The sequence below is a fragment of the Carettochelys insculpta genome, chromosome 3 (assembly GCF_033958435.1).
Source record: "Carettochelys insculpta isolate YL-2023 chromosome 3, ASM3395843v1, whole genome shotgun sequence".
NCBI classification, from domain to species: domain Eukaryota; kingdom Metazoa; phylum Chordata; order Testudines; family Carettochelyidae; genus Carettochelys; species Carettochelys insculpta.
Window position 1 is genome coordinate 163060326 of NC_134139.1, and position 26899 is coordinate 163087224.

The 26899-nt window shown below is 42.4% G+C and overlaps 1 protein-coding gene across 1 annotated transcript in view; it reads right to left on the reverse strand.

Annotated features, from left to right (window-relative positions):
• Positions 1 to 1470: 1470 nt before the first annotated feature.
• Positions 1471 to 26899, reverse strand: part of HCRTR2 (hypocretin receptor 2) — a 63221-nt gene continuing 37792 nt past the window's right edge. Inside the window, exons 4-8 of the mRNA XM_074988887.1 lie at positions 23223 to 23338; positions 14594 to 14814; positions 12264 to 12385; positions 9587 to 9787; positions 1471 to 1664 (exon numbers count right to left, since the gene is read on the reverse strand). Coding sequence (XP_074844988.1) covers positions 1471 to 1664; positions 9587 to 9787; positions 12264 to 12385; positions 14594 to 14814; positions 23223 to 23338 — 854 coding nt within the window. The remainder of the gene's footprint in view (positions 1665 to 9586; positions 9788 to 12263; positions 12386 to 14593; positions 14815 to 23222; positions 23339 to 26899) is intronic.

The window sequence follows — 26899 nt, forward strand, 5'->3', positions numbered from 1 at the left end:
ATATGATGTTAGTTGAGGAACATGAGAATGTGCCCTTGATTCTGTGAATAACCTCTTTCATACATATATTTAAAGTCCTACTTGACTGCTTTTTTGTTTTACTCATAGTGATGCAACCTCATCCATCTGTTCTTTCACACAATTTAATTTTTAATTTCCTTAGAAAGAGCTAAGTCTGTTTGACTTGTAGCAATTTCTACATTTTCTAACCACCAGGATGTACCTTTCTTTGCTCATCAGTCCACTTCACCATCCCCTGGAGATTGTGGGCTTATGCCACATAACATTTCTGAGGTGGCTTTCCATCAGCTGCATCTGGAGCCTTTTCCTATGATTTTTTTTTCCTTATTTGGGATGACTTCTTTAACCAATTCCCTTAATTTCCCAAAGGTCACTCTTTTGAAATAAAAAGACATCATTAACAACCTGGTTTTGATTAGCTTTCCATTGAGTTTACACTGAATCAACTCATCAGCACTTAGTCCAAAGTCATTTTTTACAATCACCTCTTCTATGATTTCCTTGCTAATTACAAAAAAACCAATTTTAAATGCCACCACTCTTGTGACTTACAGGGAAAAACGATAAAGAAAACTGTTATCGATCATGTCTAGGAATGACTGGGTGTTGCCAGCATTAAGAAGCATTTATTTTCTATCTCTGGGAACTTATATTCTCCTATTATGGGTCAATTCCCAGTAGTGTTTTTCCCTCTGATATTTATCATCATCCTTGAAAATAATAAGATTATTAGAGAGATAAATATCACTACCCATATTTGAGTCTGACTCTGGAGATCTATGAAGACCTCTATTGTCCCAACACAATCTCTTTTGCAGGACTTCCTCAAAGTGATTTAGACCCACATAGTTTTTGTTTTGTCTATACTACCACTTCTTCTTTACAGTTTACGATGAGGTACATTACCCCATCCTCTTGATTCTTCTATCTCTCCTAAACAAATGTTCTCTTCGATGCCGGCCAGGAATGCAGTTACACCATAGTTCACTAATCTCCATAAACTGTTTGAACTCCTGCACTAGTATTCCAGGTCTTCCATTTTATTGCCCAAACTCCATGCATTTGTGTATCATGTGCAAGGGTAATTCCAAAATTCCACTAATGCTGAGAGGAAGAAGAGTTCTTCACAATTAAAAACACTAATGGCATCAGAACAAAACATAAATGTTATTGACTCCTTATTTACATGATACATTTTAGAATGTTACACAACATCTGGAATATATTAAAAGTAAATATATCCAGTATTTACAAAGCATGATGCAAAATATTTTTTAAAAAGTCTTGTAAAGATGTGCATTCTGTATCTTTAGCTCATGATGAGGTAAGTAAGTTTCCAAAAGAGTGAGAATTGAAGAAACACTCTTTTTGGAGGAATCCTTTTTTGTCCAGCTGTGGTATTGTCAGTGGTGCACATTCACAGGTTATTTTGATTATACAGGGCAAAACTCATCCCTGCTGTAACTCCATTAAAGTAATTTTGGTTACAGCAGGGATGATTTTGGCCCATTCTGTATTCTCTGTTTTGCCAGGATCTTCCACAGAAATGTTCCCTGCTTCATCTGAACTTGAAGTCGGATGAATCCCTGATGTACGCATGTGCAATTCCTCTGACTTCAATGGGCTGAGTTTGGCTGTGACTCCTGTAACATATAAAATGGATTTTAAAGTGATTTCACTGCAGATGAAAAGGGCCAGACTACACTCCTCTGTCAATAGTATACAGTATAATAGTTAATAGTAGTTAAAGGTCTATTGACATTGTTTACCAGAAAAATTTATTAACACTGGCTCATCTACTAAGGCTACGGGGAATCTGCTTAAAAATCTCCTGTCACACTATTTCCCTCTGAATTTTCGTATTTAAAATATTTTACTGATAATATTTACAAGTAAATGGCAGTTGACTTAGAACCCTGACTTTATCTTAAAGTATTATTTTTCACCTGAATATATCTGATGCTCAGATCCCCAGAAGATGGATGAAATATAAGAACTTTAAAAGGGAAGGATAAAAAATTATCTTTGATCAAGACAGCCACTCTTCCAACTGTGGCATGTTAGAAGCTACTTATTTAACATTGAGCCGATAAGAAGATCAGCAGATATACTAGCCTGCTACCCCACAGTGTATTATAGATGATTAGGGTTGGGAGAGACAACTAGTCCAACCCTCTGCTCACAGAAGGACTAAACCTACCTAAATCATCCCAGCCAGGATATCAAGCCTTCCTGGACAATCTGTTTCAGTAATTTACCACACTCCTATTCCCCCCTGCCCCGCCCATATCCAATCTAGATTTACCCCATTTTAATTTGAGAATGTTGCCTCTCGTTCAGTCACCTGCCACCATTGAGAACAGCCTGGCACTATCCACTGTGGAACCCCCTTCTGGTAGTTGAAGGCTGCTATCAAATCCCCTGCCTCACTCTTTTCTTCTGAAGACTAAGTAAGTCCAGATCCCTCAGCCTCTGCTCCTAAGTCATGTGCTCCAGTTCTCTAATCATTTTCCTTACCCTTTGCTGGACTTTCTTCAGTTTGTCTACATCTTTTCTCGTGTGTGTGTGTGTGTGTGTGTGTGTGTGAGAGAGAGAGAGAGAGAGAGAAGGGTACCCAAAACACTTCTGCATTTTATGAATTCTACGGCAGTCATGGGCACAGAGGATGCTGAAATAATAATGAACATAGGCAGGAGCAGCATCTGTTGAGACACATTTAGACAGACTTCCCCAGCAAGGACTCCTTCTCACTAGTGTGTGTAGCATTGATAAAACCAACCTGTGCCATCTACACAGAAATAGCCACAGGTCTACATATGGGTAAATTAAAGTTTAATAAAATAATGAGCTGCGGTAGGGGTAAGAAAGAAACTACTAACTTTTTCCAAATTCATTTTCCTCAGAAAATAAAACATTTCTTCCCAGGGGATGAGTGTTTGAATCATCTCCTCATGTATACTCATTGGTACTAGGCAGATATGGGAAATTCATGACACGTGTGTGTGCAATAGGTTTGTAATGCCTGAAAAAGTTCTGGGAATCAGTATGAAAGACACAAAAGATCATATTGCCTTGAAGTGGGGCACTGCCCCACTCATGCAGGGAAGGGGTTGATGCAGGCCAGACCAAACATGTACAGCACTCCAGTCAATGAGGAAAGGATGCCTAGGGAGACAATCAGAGGGCAACTTGATGGAGCAGCCCTATATATAGGGAGCTGCTCAGCGGAGTACAAACATTTGGAGCCTGACCTGGGAAAGTGCAGGACCAGCTCTGACCAAGGAAGGAGGCACCTGGTATGAGCAGGAGAGAGGCTCCAGCCTGACCCCTTCCAGACTGCTGGTCCTGTTATATAGAGGTGATCAGAGTGAAAGTCTCTTAAGAAAAATGAGGCAGTTAAGGGACGGAGAAGGAAAGCAGGACCAAACCTGTCAGAGGCTTCCTGGGTCGGGACTCAAAGTGGGCGGGCCTGAGTCCCTTCCCTTCCCCCTGGAATCGCACCTAGCCAAACCTCAAAGTGGCCATTATGGACTTCAGCATGTCCGTGAGGTGAGGGGCTAGACTAATGGGCCACAGTGGTGGCTTTACAGAGGCAGGACTGTTGTGGGCACTACTGAAGGGCAGCATCCGAAGAGATGCTGCAATCCAGGGAGCGACACAGGTCTGGAGACCAGAGCATGGCTAGAGCAGGGAGTGACAATGGATGACACTCCAGCGAGGCAAGGGCACCCTGCTGAAGACTGAACTAGTTCCCAGGGTAACCAGCAGTGAGTCCTGCCCCTTTACACACCTCTACATAAAGCCATAGCATGCTCACATCTTGAGTGTGGTTGCCCCTTTTCAAAAAAGATATATTGGGATCAGAAAAGGTTCAGAAAAGAGCAACAAAAATGATTAGAGGTATGGAATGGCTTCTGTATGGGGAGAGATTAATAAGACTGGGACTTTCAGGTGGGAAAGAGACAACTAAGGGGGATATGATAAAGATCTATACAATCATGACTGGTGTAGAGGAAATAGTAAGGCAGTGCTATTAACTCCATCTCATCACAAAAGAACTACTAGTCAACCAATTAAAGTAATATGATATGCAACAGGTTTAAAACAAACATAAAGAAGTATTTCTTCACACAATGCACAACTAACCCATGGCATTCCTTGCCAGATAATGTAGTAAAGGCCAAGAATAAAAGGGTTCCAAAAAGAACTAAATAAGTCACTGCAGTCCATCAGTCGCTATTAGCCAGGATGGGCAGGGTTGGCCTAGCCTCTGTTTGCCAGAAGTGAGGTGTGAGCAACAGGGACTGGATCACCTGGTAATGCCCTGTTCCATTAATTCCACTGGACATCTGGCATTGGCCACTGATGGAAAAGAGGATACTGGCGTGGATGGTTTGACCCAGTATGGCCATTCTTACATTCTTATTAAGGTGATATGGGCTGGCAGGGAGGTGGTTGATGCGCATAAAGATACATAGGTCACCTTACACCTGTATTTAGGGGTCATATGGAAATGCTGTTACTGCCTCATTGTGTTTGCAGCTTTGTTCTAAAATAAGAACTTGACCGTGTTCTTCCATTTTTGAGGATACCTGATATAAAAATATGACATGAGGAACACATAACTCATGGCAGATGTTAGTCACGTTGCTTATTGCTCTACTGGAGGGTGTTCAGATCCTATGAGGAGGAGCACAATATAAAAACATGTAGCAAAGACTGAGATAATGTCAAATAACAAATGATTTTTCCAAGCAGAAACAAATAAATGCTTCATCTTATACCTGCTGTCTTCAGTAGGAGCAGAACCAGGCACTAAAAGAATTTCAGAGAGTGGGTCTAATAGTGTGAGGAGTTTTTGTAGATGTGTAGATGCAGACAAGAATCCAAGTAGGATTCCAGAAAAGATTTCTGATTTTTTTTTTTTGCCACGAGATGTCTCTTTTCAGACCAAAACCAAATCATGTGAGGTTTAAATATTTCCATTAAAGTGAAGCATATAATGAGATAGCTAGATGTTGTCTGGACCAGGTGCTTTTCTGCTTTTCAGATGGGCAGTGGCTTTTCTGATTTATTCGTTTGTAGGTCAGTTGCTGTTAATTTGCCGAGGTATGTTTGCAGGTGGTAAATCCGGAGGTTCCATGTGGGCAGGGCAGTTCAGTAGCTCTTCAAAGTGATCCTTCCATCTACTAAGCTGTTCACTTGGGTTTGTTAGCACATGCCCCTCCTAATCCCGTACTCACTGATCCACTGAATATCAGGTCCCAGCTGGTTTCAACGAGGCATTCAGTGGACACTTTTCAAACAGCTAGAGCACTTTAATTTTGCTGATCATGTTGCCTTCCTTTCACACTAACATGAAAGCATGGAAGAAAAGGTCACCACACTAGATGAAGCAGCCTGAGCGATTGGACTGAGCACTAACAAGGGAGAGATCAAGACAATGAGGATCCACCAGTCCAACAACAACATCACCACCCTGGAAGGGGATGACCTGGAAGATATAGAGCAGTTGACCTACTTGTGGAGTATTATGGGCAGAGACAGAGGAACAGACAAGGATACAAACAAGTATATCAGTGCCAGAATAGGGAAATCAACAGTTGCATTCAACACTCTCCATCCCACATGGAGTTCACAAATAATATCCATGAAGACAAAACTGTGGATCTTCAACACAAATGTGAAGAGTGTGCTCTTGTATGGATGTGAGACTTGGCGTACTAAAAAGTCTCCAAATCACAAGCCACGGAAATTCATAAACAGGTGCCCTGACATATACTGTAGAATGAAAATTAAAGCCAAAGACCCCCTATTCAAATCCTAAAGTCTGGAGTAGGCCTATAATCCTACAATACAGAAACCCAGCTAGCATGAGTGGAAAGTTACCTGACTGGGCTCCCCTCATCTCACTATCAAGACACAGGGAAGGTCATCTCAACTCGGACAGGGCCTTGGAGTTTGGAGGGAGGGATAGTTGCCCCAGCAACCACATTCCAAGGAGAGGCTCTGTATATGAGAACAGAGACATGGCATTCTCTCCTCTGCTATCCCAGGCTGGTACACAACACAAACATGTTATTGCTCTATGCTGTTACTGTCTCCTTTGCTTTAATCTTCTAGATAAGCACCCTTGGATGTGCCTGTGTGAAGGTGTCATCCTTACCCTTGTGGATGCCTCATTAATCCAATTAGACACATAGATGTCATTAAATGTCTGCTGCGTTAAGTAATTTGTTAAGGAAAACCAGCTGTACTTGAGATAAGATGTTCTATTAGCTATGGGCAGGGACACTGTGTGACCTTTTCAGATTGTTGGCTTCTTGTGCTCACTTCTTCTTGCTACTAGAACCTATCCAGACTTGGCTAACACCCATGCCATAGTTTCCCCCTGCCTATCGGCATCTGATATAATCAATTGTAATTTATTGTCTGGAAGTGTTCACTGAGCTTAACAATCAAAGTGACACTCCACAGCACTGTGCGCAATAAACCCTCCTGCTTGCTTCATACATGGTGTCCAGACTTTGCTCCAAAATATAAATTTCTCATTAAATGGCAAGACTTTGTTACAAATGAGGAGCTTTGGAACAGAGCAGGAGAAGAACCACTTGATGTTAAAATCAAGAGAAGAAAGTGGAGATGGCTAAACTACACTCTCAGAAAATCATCATCTAGCATAAACTGTCAAACTCTTAAATGGAAACTGCAAGAAAAATGCCAAAAAGGAAGACCTCAGACAACATGGAGAAGATCTTCTGAAATTGAAGGACAACAATTGGGGTTTAGCTAGAAATTTTGTCCCAAGACAGAGTAAAGTGGAGGAGACTTGTAGATGACCTATGATCCACTCAGAGTACAAGAGTTTAAGTCAAGTAAGTTAAAGTATATAATAGTGTCCAGGAATGAACAACAATGAAGCTGGACAGTAGGACTATTAGACTAGATGACAAACTCGTTCTTTAAACCTCATCCTGCACATGTGATTTCCATTGCAGAGTTACCCTGGGATATAAGGCAAAGTTTATAACAGCACCCACTGTGTGAGGGAATTTAAGAGCACAATATCAGATGAGTATATGCCAGCTTGACAAAGACCCAAATTGGAACGTTTTCACTTATTTCTCACCTTTTTTTAAACTGAGCTCACAGGGTAGAAGAACATTAATTGCATCCTTTCTCCGAGTGATAATGGCTTTGCCCATAAACCCAGCCGTTAGGGTAGTCTCAGACAATTTGAGAAGAAAATATCCTCCACTTTACTAAACCAACTAGCTCATCTGCAAAGCTTCTTTTGAAATGATACTTACAATTTTTTATTGACATTAATTCAGGGAATGCAAAAGGTTTGCACCCAAGGCTGGTGAGAGTGGTTGCTCTAAAAAATTCTGCAACATCATGGCGCAGTCAGAGAATCAACACAAAGGTAATATCAGACAGGCAGCCGTGTTAGTCTGTAGCTTCGAGAACAACAAGAAGAAGTCTTGTGGCACCTTATAGACTAACAGATATTTTGGAGCATAAGCTTTCGTGGACAAAGACCCGCTTCATCATAAGCCTCCAGCTTCCATCCAGGGCATACTACATGAGCCATTGTTTACAGCCAGGCACTAAAGTACAACCGTATTTGCGCTGATCCATCAGACAGAGACAAACATCTACAAGACCTTTACCCAGCTTTCCTCAAACTACAATACCCACCTAAGGAAGTGAGGAAACAGATGGCTAGAGCCAGGTGGGTACCCAGAAGCCACCTGCTACAAGACAGGCCTCGCAAGGAAAACAAGAGAACACCACTGACCATCACATACAGCCCCCACCTAAGGCCTCTGCAATGCATCATCAGTGATCCGCAACCCATCCTGAACAATGATCTTTCACTCTCACAGACCTTGGGAGGCAGGGCTGTCCTCACCTACAGACAGCCTGCCAACCTTAGACAAATCCTCACCAGCCACTACAAATCACTAACCAGTGATTCTAGGCCAGGAACCAGGCCCTGCACCAGTCCTCGCTGCCAACTGTACTCACATATCTACACCAGTGACATCATCACAGGACCTAACACCAGCTACACCATCAGGGGCTCCTTTACCTGCACATCTACTAATATAATATATGCCATCATGTGCCAGCAATGCCCCACTGCAATTTCATTGGCCAAGGTGGACAGTCTCTCCATAAAAGAATAAATGGACATAAATCAGACATCAGGAACGGTCATGTACAGAAGTCTGTGGGAGAACACTTCAATCTCCCTGGACACTCGGTGGCAGATTTAAGAGTGACAGTTCTGAAGCAAAAAAAATTTAAAAATCAAATGGAGAGAGAAATCTCTGAGCTGCGATTTATTTGCAAATTTGACTCCATTAACCATGGATTAAACAGAGACTGGGAGTGGCTTGCAGCTTACAAAGGCAGTTCCTCTGCTTTGGGTGCTAACAGCTCCCCACTGGACTCTGACAAAGGCTCACATCCCCGTGCCTGATCTGAGTTGTTTTCAACTCTTTTGATAAGTGCTGTTGATACTGGGGCCATTTCCACCTTGCTGAATAGACCTTGTCAGCTCAGGCCCTCCCTTTTACTGGGACCCCACTCTTTAAAAACCCATTCAACTTCCTGTGCATACACAGGTAATCTAGTTATACTCATAGTCTTGGTCTGCATGGAGCTCTGCCCAGTGCTGCTATCAGCAAAGCTATGCAAAGCACACTTCTCAGGATTGCAAATGGCTGCCTATTTGCATACTCCCAAAGCTCATTACCCCCCTCTGTGAATGTTTGAGGCATAAGGGACTGGTGACAGAGGAGGGTTTAGCCCATGGGTGTCCAACCTTTTGGCTTGCCTGGGCTGCATTGAATGAAGAGGAATTGCCTTGGGCGGCACATAAAATATATAATATAGTTAATGTATATAAATTACATAATAATGTTAAAAGTTTACGATCTTGTGGGGCCGCATTACTAGCTGTCCAGGGCCTCATGTGGCCCGCAGGCTGCAGGTTGGACACGCCTGGTTTAGCCAGAAGAGGCACATCCACATGGCCTCTGCAGTGCCAGCACCCCCTTCTGCCAGCACCGAACTCTCTGAAACCACCCCCCCACTCATGCATCTGATGAAGCGGGTCTTTGCCCACGAAAGCTTATGTTCCAAAATACCTGCTAGTCTATAAGGTGCAACAATACTTCTTGTTGTTCACAAAGCTAATAGAGGCTGATTTCACATCCAAGTCAAGCATTATATATGTCTCCAGATAGCTGCTCTTTACTTTAAGACCAAAACAAGTAGAAATCTAATACGAATAGTTAAATAAGACATTAGCTTCCCATGAAATTACAGTGCACACAGTTCCAAAGTACATTATATGAAATTATGATCTATTAAGTATATAAACAAAGTTGTGGGAGAAATTCTGAAACAAATTTTATAAATGATATTGCTACTGACTATGTTTCTTACCCTGCAATTCTTTGGTCACTGGTTAAAATAAGCAAAGCCAGATTAAATTTTATTTTACAAAGGACATAGGGACAAGTACAGTATCAGGTGTGAACAGGTCCAGTACCATTTGCTGGAAGTGTGCTCATGTTTGCCAGCACAACATGTTCTGAAAGTTTTGGGACATTATCAAAATTGCTGATCTGGGTTGTCAAGGATTTCCGACTTTCAGTGCTTGTCCGGCCCCTGGTGAGTCGTTCATTACGATGACGGTGAATGCCAAGCCAGCAACAAGAAAATGCTGCTTTAAATTCTTCTCTAAATTTTCCTGTCAAACAAAACAGAATGCATGAAAACGTTGTGTTTCAATAAGCTAGTGAGTGGGAAAAAAGTGACTACCTAGTTCCAAAGTGAATCCAAAATAATCAAGGACTCTTCTAACATAACAGATGCAGGAAGGAAGTTATAATGGTTCAGAAAAAGGCACAAAAATCCTCCTTTTTATAAGAATTTGTAGTAGGTACAATAGGAATCCTAAATTAATTTTTACAAGACAGAGTAGAATAGCTCTTATGGTAATATTCATGTTTGTTTGTTTATCTCCCATTGGCACCTTTTCCCACTAATATAATGTTTCTATCAGTTATTATGATATTTTAAGAGCTTCCATTCCCTTTTCACAGTTGAGATCACTACTAGGGGAAATTTGCATGCTCAGTTATCACAACACCAGCCAGAAATCTTGGTTAATAGACTATTGTGTGGTAGAATTAATGAAGTGTTTGGAAATAATAACAGCAAATCCAATTTTCATTAGATTTCCTGGATAGTTTTGCAGACCTTGGATATCCACGTGTGCACCCAAAGTTTTATCCAAAGCTTATCTGAACCACACCTCTAAGCTTCATCCATCTCTAGTTGTGACCAGGCCTGCAACAAACCACACTGCTGAAACAGCCTCATACAAATACTACAGGTTGAATCTCTCTAGTCTGGAATCCTTGGGACCTGAGTAGTCCTGAAAGAGAGAAAGTGTTGAACCATGGGAAGTCAATATTGTCTAGCAGCATTACAAACATTTCTGCTGCTTACTAGGCTCTTGAAAAAAACATTTAGGGTTAAGTTAGAGATAAATAAGAGCAGAGAACACTGAGAGGCAGGACTAGTGGCTGTAAACAAACTTTATGGGACCCATGGGAAACTTGGCCCAACCCAGGATGAGTGGTCAACCAGCTAACTAATTTTATGCTGGATTATGGATGTTGCCAGATGAGAGAGTTCCAGATTAGAGAGATTCAACCAGTCCAGAAGGATCAAAGGCAATATAAGAGACAATGGTAAATAAATGCCATTTTGGAATGTTTTTAGACTATTGGTGTGTTATTAAAGTTTTACAAAGGCACTTTATTGTCACACAAACAAACAGGCAGATATTAAAATACAAAATTATAATCTGTAATATTTTTCTGCTGCTTCATTTACCTGTAGAAAATGTTTGGAACACTTAGCTCCTTCACCAGAGCATCAACAATCCCAGCAACAGAATGATAAGAACACATAGGCTACGTCTACACTAGCCCCAAACTTCGAAATGGCCATTCACATGGCCATGAGCTCATGGGAATAAGGGGACTTCGAAGTAGGCGGGGTCCTTTCAAAAAGGAGCCCCGTCGGGATGAGCTGCGCGGCAGCGAGGCGCGTCAATTTCGAAGTGCTGCAGCTGCCCGCATGCTAATGAAGTGCTGAATATGCATTTCAGCGCTTCATTAGTAAACTTCGGAAAGGCCATTTGTGTGGCCATTTCGAAGTTTGGGGCTAGTGTAGACACAGCCATAGGTTCTTTTTCCTTCATCTAGGTAGAGACTCTTCTGAAATTCAACACCTCTCCCTCCTTACCTCCCCCTCACACAAAGCCATGTCTTGCAGTTGGATTCCTGCCATTGATGGCCTGGAGAGGATTACTTGAAAGCTCTCTCCCCACTCTGCTGTCCTGCTGCTTCCAGCTCCACATATCAACCACCGACCTGCCACCAGATCTGCACTCTCAGACATATATACACTGTCCTCCTGATGGCCCATGATATTTCCCCCTCCCCACATTGCCCAGTACCCCCATAATGGCTCTCTTCTCTGCATGGAGTCACAGGTCTGATCAAATTTGGCCCTGCTGCCCTGCCATCTTGATAGGAGCTGGCCAGGAAGAACTGTATTGAATGACATGGTGAGGCAGTGCATTTGCTCAAATTTGGTGTGTCCACCTCCTGTCATGATGGAGGCAGCTGGGTCTAATTTACAGGTTAAAGGTTGGAGGGGTTGACCTCTGCCTCCATCCCTCATCAGTGCACCCCAAAAAATCTACACTTCGAGCTAGCAGGGTAAATTCCAGCTTGAGGAGTCACACTCACATTAGCTCTGATCAAGCCACTGTGTTCTAAGCAGCGTAGCTGCCGCAGCATGAGGGAATGGCCACTCTGTGTACATGTCTAGAATCTTGGGGGAATCTCCCCATTTCTCCCATATGCTCCATATCCAGGTATGTCTTCTCAAGCTGGAATAGCCCCATGCTCAGAACCGCCCTGAGGCAAAAGAGCACTACTTATAAAATTCATGGGGGCACTTCAGAAGGCCAGGTGGGACTCAACACACGTGCCAGACTGAGGGAAGAGGGACTGTTATCAGGACCTAAACCTAGATCCCAGTGGTCCTGTTGTGCAAGGGCTTGATTTTCAAGGCAGTCTTTACCTTAAGTGCTTCCTCTGCATGACACTTAAACAACACGTGTAGTGTGTAGCAAGGAGACTCACCACTGAGAAAGTTATAAATGATAGGGTTTGCTGCACTGTTGGCATACACAAGCCAGTGGGAGAATGTAAACCAGGCATACACTGTCTCTCTGTCATCAGCATAGGTAAACATCCCCAAAACCCTGCAAAATAAAGAAGAAAAGCCAGTCTGTAAACCTGAGCGTTAATACCTTATTATATTCTATCTGCGATGCCACAAAGCCCTGATTTAATGCATCCAAGACATTACAAAACCTCTTCCCTACCCAACAACCAGCTTTCATGATGGTTTTCCACAGCGCAGCAGCCACAAGTAGATTTATCTTCGATGCACAGATGTTATCTTGGTAGATAACAAAAGGGAGTTTATGCTGTCCATGACAAGGGTGGGTAAAGGTGTCTTTTAGCCAATATGACAATCTCCCAACTGCTCAGTTCTGGGCCAACCTCTTCGGGCAGTGGGGCTGCAGTAGAGTTAGGAAAGCGGTGAATGGCTCTGGTCACCTGTGTAGTCTCTGCTGGCTGTCTCCAGCAGCATCCCATAATGTCTTTGTGCAGCAGAGGCTGTAGCATTTAACTACTATAGACTATATAAGAAATTTCCATGTTAACTTTTTGGTTACAAGCTTACCTCCAACACACTGTGGTAAGGCAATATCAGTACACAGAAAATAGAAAAGTGGCACTCATCTGACATTTGCCAGAGGGCTTTCAGGTAGGCAGTGTATTTGTAGCTGTAGTGATTCCAAGATATTGGAGACACACAGCTGGTGAGACAATACCTTTCACTGAAACATTTTTTTTTTGTGAGGGCTGCAAACTTGTGAGCTTACACAGAGCTGAAAAAAGGCTCCATATAAGATCCAAACCTTGCCTCTCTCGCCAACAGATGTTGGTCCAATAAAAGATATCACCTCATCCACCTTTTGGTTCTAACTTCGGTCAGGACAACACAATCAGTTTGGTTTTGGTCCTGTTTTACTTCATGTAATCATGCCAAGACTGTGACAACTACACTCATCACCTTCTCAGCTATACATGTCATTGGAATTTAGACAGTACAATTTCTACCCAATTTGTCAGTGTGTGTGTGACAGGGTCCCCTACCATTTTTCCCGTCCATGGGCAGAATAAATTCTGTTATATGCACCAAGACACGTGTGGATGTGCACCGCCAATTGAAACACAAACTGCTCACTGCGAGTGGCTGTCAGCACTCTGTTAATCAGCTGGGCAGTGCCTGAATCTCTTTTGAGCAGCTGCCCAAATGCTCAGCTTGCAAGGAACACTGTTGTGTGTGCATGTCTCTGCGTGTGAGAGCTAACTAATAGAATGCAGAGTGTTTATTGACGACTCTGCCTGTCAGGCTCAACTACACAGAATGAATTGATTTGCCTATCAATTACCGATTCATTGATTAATAAGATCAAATTGTCTTTTGATTTTTATTAAATTTATTACAGGAGCATCTTTGGAGCTTGGAAGAATTCTAAAACTTTATATTTTGTTTTGGGTAAACAGTAAAAGCATGCTTGTGTCTGTGATTTTGGTAAATCTGTACAGTCATATTCAGATCAGTTACTAATATGTGAAACAATATCCTCTGAGCCTAATTTTGCCATACACATTCACAGTGAGTCATGTAATATGTTGGCTAGTCTCACTGAATTCTGCCCCACCCAGGCTGTGGCTACACTATCCCTCCCTTTCAGAAGGGGCAAGTAAATCATAGCTGTTTAAAAATGCGAGGCACTGATGTGACTATTCAGCACCTCATTTGCATAATGACAGCTACCTGGCCCTGTCAAAAGTGCTGATTTCAAACTAAAAATAGCTGTGTAGCCAGGGTTCCTTCAAAATGGTGCCCTGATTCGGATAGCACCCTTCTTCTCAAATTTTTTTAGTCCAAAATCAGCACTTTTGAAGGGCCAGGAGGCAATCATTATGCAAATGAGGTGCTGAATATTCATATCAGTGCCTTTATTTGCATCTTGAAAGGCCATAATTTACATCCCCTTCCAGAAAGAAGGAGTAGTGGAGCCATGGCCCCAGTATGTTACAGTCCTGGAGCCCACAAAAATGTATATTTGAATGTGTAGGTCAATGAGATTTCTTGCATAAGTAAATGACCCCCATCATGAACCTAGTTTTTATAATCTGCCCTATTAATTGTTTAGTTAACAGTTTGCTTACAGATGTACACAGAGCTTCAGTTTCTTTTACCGTAACATATGTGGGTATTTTACATATTTCAAAATTATCAAGAAGAATAAAGACAACCACTTAATAGAGAAATGCTTTCAGACAGAAAATCTTCCCAACACTGCTTACTGCTGGTGGACAAACTTTACCTTTTTAAAACATTGAGGATACTAATCGGAAGATAGCAAAGTGCAAAAACCAAGAGAACCACCATTAGCATACGTGCTGTTTTCCTCCTGGCTCGAATCTGTTTTATTTCAGCTGCTACCCTGCTAATCCTTGCATTGGTTGATTGTCCGTGCCCCTGGGGCTCTGCTAAAGACGACAGAGGCTTCCATTTTCTTTGAACTACTGATGAAGTTCCTGGGATCTAAAAGTGTAAATAATAAGTGGAATTTTCGTCAGTGCTGTTTGTCTCTGGGAAATTCATTACTATGAAAAAACAAAAACAAAAACACAAAGCATTGTAGGGAGTTAATACAAGAAAATTAGACCAGCTGATGTAAAGCTCCATGCTAACACAGTATTTGATGATGATGAATCCTTTGAGCTCCTAGTGTATTTAGTAGTTTGCCAAATACTTGAATCCAACACTGCTGTTCATTTAAGAGAATAAACAGTTATAAAAGGCATTGCTAAGTCACAGCTGGGATTGGCTATATGAGTACAGAAGTATGCACATATATCTGAACATAGGTAACTGCCCACAGGCCAACTTGGGCCTGGGATCTCTAGAGCTTTGTGCAGGCACCTCTGTAATTTGAGCTAAAGGCCAGCTGGATCTCAGCTTAGGCTGTAGAGGACACTCATTCTTTCACTGTGAAGAGGCCTAGGTGCCACTAAATGGGAGAGTGAAGCACACATGGGTGTGTGGGTTACACATACACGGCTTTAGCTGCTCTTAGCACTTTTAGATATGTGTACTAAGCCTCCATAAGGCAGTCATGCTCTCCCTATTTATTGGGGGAATAAACTTCTTTTTTTCTTCATCGCAGTTGTGGCCCAGCATTTTCCTTATAGGCTGCGTCTACACTAGCAAAGGGGGCTCTTATGAAAGATCCTGCAGAGCTTCTACACGCAAAACGCGTTCTTTTGAATGTAAATCGAAAGAATGTGGCGCTCCTTTCGAAAGTGCTCTTCCTTTCCCATTCCAGGAAGAACACCCCCATTCAAAAGCTTCTTTCAAACGGAAACTTGTGTAGATGCTCTGCAGGACCCTTTTTCTTTGAAAGAGCAGTCCTCATGGGGGCTGAGTTTTTTGATCCCTGGCCTGCTCTTTCGAAAGAGCGGTGCCTGCGTGGATGCTCTTTTTTGAAACAGCAGCTCACTCTTCTGATCTGCTTTCCTGTGCATGGACGCACTCTTCTGAAAGACATTCGTTTGGAAGAGATCTTCCGGAACAGCTTCTTTCAAAAGATTGCTGTCTTGTAGACGTAGTGATAGAGATTTGCAAGAGGTGTGTGTATGTGTCGGTTGGGGGGAGGGAGAATTATAACAGGATGTATGAAAAGTTAGGTTACTCCACAACATGGGTAAATGGCTAGGCGCTGCTCTCTGGAGACTGCCAAGCACAGAGAGCCTGCTGGTGGAGGAGCTGCTCAAAGAAGAAAGATGGCCAGTGGTAGCCTGCGCAGGCAGTGTGGAGTTAAAAGGAGATTTTAGGTAAGAGCAGGTTACAGAATAAAGGGAAGAGGTACTGGCTTAAAGGTTTCTTAATAAGTAGAAAGGTGACCTGTGGAGTAAGAGATGGTCATTTTTGCCTCCTCAGCTTTCTGACTGGTGCCTTGATAAGACTAACTGAAAGTGCACCTGCTGGGTACCTCATGCTGCACGGACACCCCTTGGAGATGGGATGGGAGAGCTGGGCTAGCTCACTTCGCAGGAAGGCTGGGGTTGGAGAAGACTGCATTTCCTTAGTCAGAGCAGCTACCTGGGGGCCTGCATGGTTTCAGCACCAGTGCAGACATGGCCTCAACCAACTGCCCTGGGAGCAGCTCTGGTTAATCAGCTAACTGCAAAAGATGTCTGTGCTCTTGCATAGAAATAGGTACACGGGCCAGGTCCTCTGTCACAGTATGCTGGGTCAATTCCCTGCTGCTGCCCAGTACTCCTGTGGGCCCAGTGCACTATTACCCCAGGTCTCATTGCTGTAATTTCTTGCAGGACACCAGCATTTGTTAATCACTCCTATGGGGGAGGTGCTGGTCCCTGCCTGGAAGCAGAATTGTCCAGACGCTTTAAAAATCCATGAGGTGGACTCCAAATAATCATACAACTGGGCTGATCATGTGACTACAAGATCTTTGTTTGAATCAGCTTTCTCCTTACTGAGATGTAGGACAAAGCTGCCCACTTCTGATTTGTGCATGATCCTTCTGGACTGAAAGTTCAGCCTGAAAAACACACACAAAGTATGTCCACCCTCCGTTTACCAGCTGCTCAGGAAACTTAACTGGCCTTCTCTTATCACAGGGGGTTGGGAGCTGCTGATTTTGTATCTTCTTCCACACCACCTCATCCAGAACTCTGGCCCTTCACCCTTCTCTCTTTTTGCCACCCTGCAGTGTACTTTCCAACACCTGCTTCTACATTTTTTACTTCATAGCCTCTTAGCCCTCACTTTCTCCTTCTGTGATGCCCCCACGACTGAAATCTCGGACACGGCTGTTAGCAGAAGGCAGGCGTTGGTTTCAGTAAATATAAAAGCAGTGGGATAGAATTTTGAGGAGTAAAGGGACTTCAAAGTTGCCCAAGCACTTCAAAGTACTGGCGGGTTAGCCTCAGCTACACACAAGCTGGCACTTCAAAGTTTAATACTTCAAAGCTGCCACGGGGGAGAATTAGCTTAATGAAGTGCTGCATATGCACCACAGCACTTCATTAATAATCTCCCAACACCTTACTTACCATGCTTCCTTCGAAGTAGGGAGCTAGTGTAGACACAGCCAAGGGGATCAAGGCCAGACTGAAAAGCAGATGTTTACATTTCTTTCTAAAGCAGGGACAGTATTATTTTCTCTCCATCTATCTCACCGTCCCTCCAACTCAGTTTTACAGTAGCCCTCTGAACTGGAGATGAGCATCACGTCACAAAGAATCTCATGAGCATGCATAATGAAAATGTCAGACTGTGCAGGAACACTTGTTTCTCTGTCCAGTATTCTCCCAATGTTTATATCTCCATTTTAAATCCATCTAAAGTCACGAAGTTTCAGCTTGTTTTGTATAATTCAGCAGGAGGTTTCTGTGTTATTTCTCCCAACTAGCTAATCCATTTATGTACCAAGAGAATGTGTTTTTCCCACCCTCACATAATTCAAACACGTAAAAATGGTTTTGTGTGAATTTCTCCAAAATACTGAAGAAGTGAGAACAAGTATGAAAGGCTGCAGACGGAAAGGTCGACTTTTTCAGAGAACTTTGAGGGGCTAATAATATGAGTGCAATATTAGGTCCTGGTTTGGTAAACTGTTACATGTATGGCTTTACTTGTTGTGCAAAATTACCTGGTGACCCTTAAGTGAACAGCCACACTCGGGCATGTTAGGGTGAATTGCATGGGCACTTGAACAACACGGTGAGGTACATGGGGTGGAGGCAGGGTCCAGAGACCCTTTTAAATTGTGATAGGGAAATATGCCTTAGCACAAAAGGCTAAACCACAAACTCCAGACCAAGAACTGAGGAACCAAGTGAACTGGGGAAGTCTAACCCAGTTAGCAACGGAATTTACTGAAATGCTTGTAGACTGCACTGTCTGCAGCCACCCCCCCGCCCCCGGTCTCAAATTGACAAACAGGAAAACCCTATACAGAAAAGAGCCATGGCCTCTGACCTAGCAGCCCAGAGGCACCAGCTGCATACCTTAAAAAGGAAAAAGAAGTATGGGATGTATGGTTGTGTAAAAAGGGGAGGGGGCTGAGAGGGGCTGCAGGCAAAGAGAAGCAGAAGCAACCAGGATGTGATTTGTCAGGCCTCGGGTGGAGCCAGCAAACGGCAGATCATAAAAGGGGGCAACAAAGTAAGGAGGAGGAGGAACTCCCGAACCCTGGAGAGACCGGATGCTGTCTGCGACAAGGACTGATCACCCTTCACTGCTCCTACACCCCTGCTCACGAGTTAAATAGACTAGTGTGTGAAAACCTATTGGTACCACGAAGAAATGTGTAACAATATAGGTTAGATAGCCAGATGCAGTGTTTTATTCTTTGTTCCTGTACCTGCTCAGCTACATAAGTAAAAGTCAGCAGTTGAATTTTATCTCTGGCTTTTTTTTTATACCCTGCCATAGCTATCAAAACAAGAAGCAGTGAAGTAGCACTTTAAAGACTAGCAAAATGGTTTATTAGGTGAGCTTTCGTGGGACAGACCCACTTCTTCAGGCCATAGCCAGACCAGAACAGGCTATGGTCTGAAGAAGTGGGTCTGTCCCACGAAAACTCACCTAATAAACCATTTTGCTAGTCTTGAAAGTGCTACTTGACTGCTTTTTGTTTTGATAGTGTATAGACTAGCACGGCTTCCTCTTTGTTACTGCCGTAGCTATGTGTATGTCTTTAGTTTTACGAGTCTGTATGGGTCATGTGTAAGGCTGAGGCAAAGACACCCCAGGACCCCCCGAGAGGGCTTTGACCCAATGACCGGGAAGTTCTGAAAGCAAGTTGCCTCATCTGGGAAGCGTGGTCCGCTGAACCTTTGTGTTCTACAGAACAGAGTGGTGTTTGTGTCTGTACGTCACTTTCTCCTATTAATCCTTAAGTCCTATCCCCTGAAACTCAAAACTCACACTTCTTGGGGACAGATAACAGCTCTTAGAAATCAGGATAGATAACAGCCAATGAATTCCACCAACGTGTGGGCTATTTTAGAGAACTACTGGGAGTTAGAAAAACCCCAGGGGGTGTTTCTTTTCCTTTTGGGTGTAATCCTATTCCTCCTGTTAGTAGTGTGGTGTAAGCCACAGCTATAACTACGTCAGTTTCGTTATAAATAGCACAATCGCTCTCAGTGGAGCAGGCCATCTCTGAGAAGCAGCCCTCCCTTTTCCCCAGTTCAACACTTCACCCACCTCTCACCTCCACCCTTATTTGGGACTTGGAGCACAGCATATTTGCTCCTCACTTGTGAGCAGTGCCACCAGCTTCAACAGGTCTAGTCACATGGGTGATGTATTGCACATGTTTAACGGCTTGGAAGATCTTGGACTTAGTTTGGGGTTGATCCTATTTTAGGCAGGGGGCTGGACTAGATGATCTCCTGAGGTCCCTTCCAGCCCTACAATTCTATAATTCTATGATTATTTTTAAAAGTTAAGATTTTTCTTTACAGGAGAACGTGCCCTGCATTGTTTTTTGTTATTCTGCAATAATTATTTTCAGAGTAGATACCTATATGGACATATATATTCTGGAATAAGACTGCCTTTTTCCCTGGGGTAGTTTAATCCTCTTCTAATAACATGGGGACTATCTATCAAGGTTCAAAGTGGTACCCTACTCTACTCTGAAAAAAATTCCCTGTGTAGTCCAGCTCTTAATGTAGGACATTTCATTTTTAAGTACTTGATTCAAGTTTGCTGTGACTTTCCGTTTAAGAGTCATAATGACAAACAGGAAAGCAGTGGGTTGCTTTATACATAGTGATATTTATTATATTACAAATGGCTTTTTAAATAAAAGAAGCAAAATTTGAACTCTGACATCACATCACTGAGGATTAAGAGCCTTTTGGTCAAGATCCATGATCTTGTCAATTTAATATCTGAAATCAGTTCCCACCATTCTAGTAGATTTATCCTGCTCCAATGGAACAAGTCACTGATTTACTGTATAGCATCCTTTTCCATCTCACTGCTGAGAAACTACACAGATAGGTGCTATACAGTAACCTGAATGCTTTGGGGAGCATTTCAATGTTCTGTTCTACTAATACCAATATTGAAGCCTTTCCTTTTATTACAATTTTACCTTTTCCAAGTTAACAAATTAATGGTGAAAACTGATCAGAAAACAGAAAAAATGTGTGGGCGATTTTCTTGCCTCTTGATTTTGTTAAAATAACATTTCAACAAATGTTTTCTGACAAGTTTTATTAATCTTGCATCCAAGTTGAATATATAGAAAGGCAATCTTGCCTCAAGACTTTGTATGGCTTGTTTCTAATGAATCTGTAGATATGATTGATGTTTCTGTGGTTAAAGAAGACTTATCTGCTTTTCAATGCATCTAATAATAAAATACAGATTGTTGTATAATGTTGATCTCCATGTATATCCTATAAAGCTGACCAGTGCAGTAGGAGTTACTACTGAGAACATATCTAAAGAAAACTGTTTCTGTTCTATCTCTACTTTGCAGGCATTATAAGAATGTCAGGAATTTGCCTCCTTAAGGTAGGAAGCAAATAATCCATAAGATATTGCAGGCAAAAACAAAATTACATACTTACAGTCAGGCTGCTAACGAACTACAGCCTGATGCAGACATATAAAGCTTGGCCTACCTATATATTCCTGGTACATATTGTAATCACCCACATTCCAGCATAACATACTTTTCCCATTATTATTAAATGAATCACATTTAGCTGAGACAATTTGTAGAATGCAAATAAAATCCCTAAAATCCTCAGTTGCTTTAGACCACCATTTACAATGGTCAGAACTTCTCTAGAAGTTGTAAAACTGTTATTTTCACCCCCACATGATATCAAGCTGGTTTTAGAACAGCAGGAAAGCCCAACATCACAATCTTTCTTTTAAAAATCAGAAGGATTTTGAAAACAAAACCATAATGGGCCCAATACATTGAAGCACATATATGTAATTTTCTAATTATTGAATGTGTGTGGGCATGTCTAACATAAAGCCATTCACTTGTACTGAGGTTGTTCTTACTTTATTTCTTCTCTGTGATTCATAAAAGAATAACATTCCTGTGAACAAGAGGGATCCTGCCCATTAGTAAGCCAAGTAGGTTACTTTTGCCCTTTGTTTTTCATAAAGCTCCTAAATTCTGAGATGATAAAAGCATGTTTGCAAAGACTGGGAAGAAAGATATGATCAATAACTTGAAGAGTGGACAGAGAATAAAACACCCTAGGTTGTCTTGTGACTGAGGGAGGCTAACTTTTAACCACCTGAAGAGTCACTTTAGAAAGAGCCCTACTTTTAAAACAAACTGCTTCAAGAGGTTTTTTGTTAAGGTCTTGCAATGCCTTGACTGTTAGTACTTTGGTTTTCATTGTGCATTTCTAGCAACATCATTAATACCTTGTAGTAAACAGAATATTGTGAAGGCATTCTGTTAAAAAGCATGATTCCTTTGTAATGGCAAATGACGCAGGTTTCCAGCACCAGGGATTGAACCTGTGATCATAGGGGGCTAAAGCCCTGTGCTCTACTGCATAAGCTAAAGGCCACCTGCCTCTCAACCAATACTATAGAACACTGGTTTCACTCACCCTAGTATGCAGTCTCATGCCTTTGGTACTATATCTTATTGGGAATATTACCAAAGAATAGATTCAGAACAATGCAGTGACACTCAAAATAAAAATAAATTGTGGCATACCTACCTCACTTAAAAGGAGTCCTGATATCTGCAAGGCAATTCAGCTGTTAATAGGTGTAAGTGATGTTAATTTCCCTTAATACAACCCCTTGTACGCTTTGGCTGTTTCTACACATACCACTTTCCTCCAAAAGTGGCATGCTAATGAATAGCACGAAATATCCTAATGAGGCACAGATGCAAATTCCCGGTGCCTCATTAGCATAATGTCACATGGTTTGGAGTCTGGAAGACGGTCTTCCAGACTCCAAAACGCCATGTAGATGTGTGGCCACCAGGGGGTCTTCTGGAAGGAAGTCCTCCTTCCAGAGGCCCCTCTTCCCACAAATTTTCAGAAAGACGTGAAAATCTATCTTATACTTCCCCTCTTAACCATGAATAACTGCCCTCTTGCCATTGCTTCTGTGAGGTCTGAAGGTAGAATGTCCTATAGGCCGTGTCTACACTAGCCCAAATCTTCAAAATGGCCATGCAAATGGCCATTTCGCAGATTACTAATGAGGCACTGAAATGCATATTCAGCACCTCATTAGCATGCCACTGGCCTCAGCTCTTCGAAATTGCCACTTTTCACTGCCATGTGGCTCGTCCACATGGGGCCCCTTTTTGAAAGGACCTCATGAACTTCGAAATCCTCTTATTCCTATCTGCTGACAGGAAAAAGGGGATTTTGAAGTTCCCAGGGTCCTTTCGAAAATGACCCTCATCTGGACGAGCCTCATCTGGAAAATGGTGACACATATTTCAACAACATGAGTTGTTACAAAAACTTCAGCATAGTTTTGAGATTGTAACAAATGGAGAAAAAAATGTCAACCTTCAAACTCCTTTGCAGCCCTAAGAGATACAGAAATATCTGCATAAAATCAACCTCTCAGAGCAGCAGCTACTGCCTTGCAAGAGAAACCTTCAATCAGAACAACTGGGAAGACATTTTCTTCCGTTAAATGATCTTGTTGTCTCTGTCCCTGAAATTCTCCACCTACTGGACTCGAGCCCAGGGAGCTTTTCACTCTGCTGGGCTGCCATTATTTCTGAAATAATCTGCATTCTAGTCTTTCGTAACTGGACACACGAAACTGCTACTCAGGTGTGTTGGTTACAAAGTTTGCAGAGATAGGACCTGAGTGGCATGATGGAATTTCTGGAGGAAAAGGCTGTCGAGTCAAACAGGACAGCATAAAAAGACTATAAATAAATGACTTACCTGGCGGCACCATAGTTTTCGAAATATTTGTAAGTAGGCCAAAACCATTAGACAGAGTGGTGCCACATATGTCATCAGAAAAAAACACGTGTGGTACATTTTGGGGTAGACCTCAGCTGGAAAGAGAATCAAAATAGAAAAAGAATATACATAGTTTAAGAATTACTTTCAGTCAAATTAAATCTGCTGGGTTTATGTTTAGAATGGGAAGTATACACAGGCATCCAATGTCAGAAATTAGTCTGTTGCTTTTAGATTCATTCTGTTTATATATTTTAAGCAGGCTTTGGTTTCATGTTGGTATGCCACATTGGTGTATGAACTGCTAAGACACTTTTTTTTTTGTTCGACATGTACATTTTGAACCTGTGCAGTATGCTGGTATTATCTAAAAGTCTCTAAGTATTGAATAATGGATAGCTTGTTACAATGCTCTGTGCTCTGTATTGCATTTTAATAAGTCATTGAGAGGAAAAATGGCCTAATGGTTCAGGTGCTAGTCTGGGCAACTAGAGTCCCATGCTCAAGTCTTTGCTCTGCCACAGACATCCTGTGGGCATGTCATTAAAGGCTTACCCCGATAGCCTAGGGGGGTGTTGATTCTAAAATGCACTAACATGTTGTGCATGAAGTGGTCTGTGTTGCCCCAACGGCACACACCAAAAGCTCCCAGGCACTCTTTAAGGTTGCATTTTTCAAACAGAACTAGCACTGCAGGCTACCAAGATTTGCTGGCCACCACTTCCATCAACTTCCATTGACCAAAAATAGTGAACCTTGGCCAGTGAGAGTTGCAGGCAGCCATACGTGCAGATGAGCAGGTGAATGAAGTGTCTGGTGGCCTTTGGCTGGTTAGCTGGTCCATGTTAATGTTGCACAGGTTCTAGCTTGTAGTGTTGAATTTCTTTAATTTTAATTCTAAAAAGAAAGGAAAAAAAAACGGTTTGAAAGAGATGAGTAACTTCACCACATTGGAACTATCTGGCTGGAGACTACCCAAAAATCAAGGCCGCATGAATCAACATGGCTACTTCTACACTAGAATCATCTGTCTACAGAATAGTAACAGAGAGAAAGCCAGAGAGAAACTTATAGTAATAGTAACAGAGAGAAAACAAATGGACACTTCTGTCTACAGAACTTACTATTGGAAGAGATGTTCTGACAAAACTTCTATCGAAAGATTGTGTCTAAACATAAAAATGGATCTCTCTCTTGATCCTCTCTGTTGACAAAAGGGTCCTTGGAGCATCTACATGGCATTTTTGTTGACAGTTTCTGTCAACCAACCACAATTTGCGACTAGATCCTCTGCAAGTTTTTTTGACAAAACTACAATTTTGTTTACACAGCTCTCTAGTGTAGACATAGCCTATAAGTCTAGTAGCAGGTATCATTTATTTCAGTGACCTTCCAGTGCTTCAGATCAAAGATCAAATTCTGCTTTCCCTACTCAAAAAGCTCCAACTTCACCATCCAAACTACCCAATGCCCGATCAACCCTAAGGCTCTCGTGGCATCCCATTAATATACAATACTGGAGCTCAAGTGATTAACTTGAGTGTGATTTGCCTCTTAGTGCATGGAAGTCCCAAAATTTCTGCAAACTTTTTCTTGAGTATTTCCATTCTCGGCTGCCAAGTCCTGGAAGCGTACCCTGTGTGTTGTTATTTGTAGAGCTGACATGTATATCCACCAGGGGTCTCTAAAAGGCTTTACACAGGATGAACTGAAACAAATGAAGCCTTACAGTACTCCTGTGAGTTCTCACTAAGCCATACAGCAGGATATTAGGGCTGCACAGATGTGCAGCACCAAGGATTTGGAGAGCAGAGAGGTAGGGAGTGAGTAGCAAGGAAGATGAAGCATGCAGGGCTGTGGCTGGCAAGAGGAACCTCTCCTGCACCCCAGCCCTGGAGCTGCTGCAATCCCAGAGAGGTGGGGAGAGCTGCTCTCCCCCTACCCAAGTATTGCTGTGGAGACAAGGGGCTGTGGAGGGGAGTCCTCTCTTCTTGCCTCAGCCCTTGGGGCAGCCTGTACCCAAACTCCTCATCCTTAGCTGGCCTCACTGAAAATCCTGCATCCTCAGCCAGAGCATCCCACCCATCCTGCACCTGAATCCCCTTCCCCCAACCAATACTCCAAACCCATCAACCCCACCCCTACTGCACATCATTGTCTTATAGCAGCACATAACAAAGTTAATTCTGCACATGGTTTTAAGAAATTAGAGGGAAGATTGCCTGAGAGGCAGGGAAATCCAGTCATTCATGTTTCACTGCTGGAGAAATTAAGTGTACATGATTTACTGAAACTGCAGGAGGTCAATGAGGGAGCTGAGAATAGATTCCTCTTACTCCCCAGCACTGTCACCTGCCCCATCAGACCTCTGAAGGCAGTAAGGTATCATCAGGAGTTGATGGCTTCCAATTTTGGAGTCTGAGTAAAAAGCAAACATTAAAGCAGCCTGGCTAGGTACAAAGCACTGATGGGCCAGGACGGAGGAAAAGCCAGTGTTCTCCTTTGAAGTTCAGCCACCTGCAAAGTACTAGTGGGCTGAACATCAAAGGAAACCTGTGTTCCTCCTCAGCCCAGGGCAATGAGCTTTGCAGAACTAAGACGCGTGAATCTGTTTAGCCTCTCATGCTAACATAAAGCTTTCAAGCTGCCTAGTAATTACTGCAGCAGGCAGGAGGGACTGGTCTGGGATGCTGGTCATTTATCAGATGGTTTAATCCATGTCACAGTACTCAGAGTGCTGGTGAGTGAGAACATCCATTAGTGTTCTGCATAAAAACAAAAAAGCAGTCCAGCAGCACTTTAAAGACTAACAAAATAATTAAGAGGTGATGAGCTTTCATGCGACAGACCCACTTCTTCAGATCATAGCCATACCAGAACAGACTCAATATTTAAGGCACAGAGAACCAAAAATAGTAATCAAGGTTGACAGAAGGCAGGGAGGGGAGTCAAGAATTAAATAAGGCAAAGTATGTAAAAGAGCCCCTGATTCACAAACCTGTCAGCCAGCCCTTTAATGGAGTGGGCCACTCTGTTAATGACCTGAAAGTCTGCGTCTTACTGAAAAGGAATTTTTCACAACAGTTTGAAAAGACAGGCTGTTGAACTCTCTTTTATATTCAAATTCGACGCATTAACACATGGTTTGAACTGGGATGGCAATTTTCCAGCGCATCATAGAGGCTCTTTTATTTATTTTGCTTTATCTAATTCTTGACTCCCCTCACCCTCCTTCTTCCCCTCTACTCTCTGATTTGCTCACCTTGATAATAATTTTTCCGATTTGTCACCCTTGATTACTATTTTTGGTTCTTTGTGCCTTAAATATTGAGTCTGTTCTGGTCTGGCTATGGACTGAAGAAGTGGGTCTGTCCCACAAAAGCTCATCACCTAATAAATTATTTTGTTAGTCTTTAAAGTGCTGATGGACTGCTTTTTGTTTTGGTAGTATATGCACTCTCTCTTTTACTGTTCTGCATAAAGATCAGTAGTGACATTTCAGCTGCTTAACTGAAGACACTGACACTTCTAGCCCTGCCCAGATAAGCTGAGGAGGGGATGATGAAGGGAAGAGAATGGTCCTTAGACCACTACATGAGTAGTCTCATCTTTCTCCCACCTTTCACTCAACTGCAAGTGGGAAAGTGGAAGGAAAG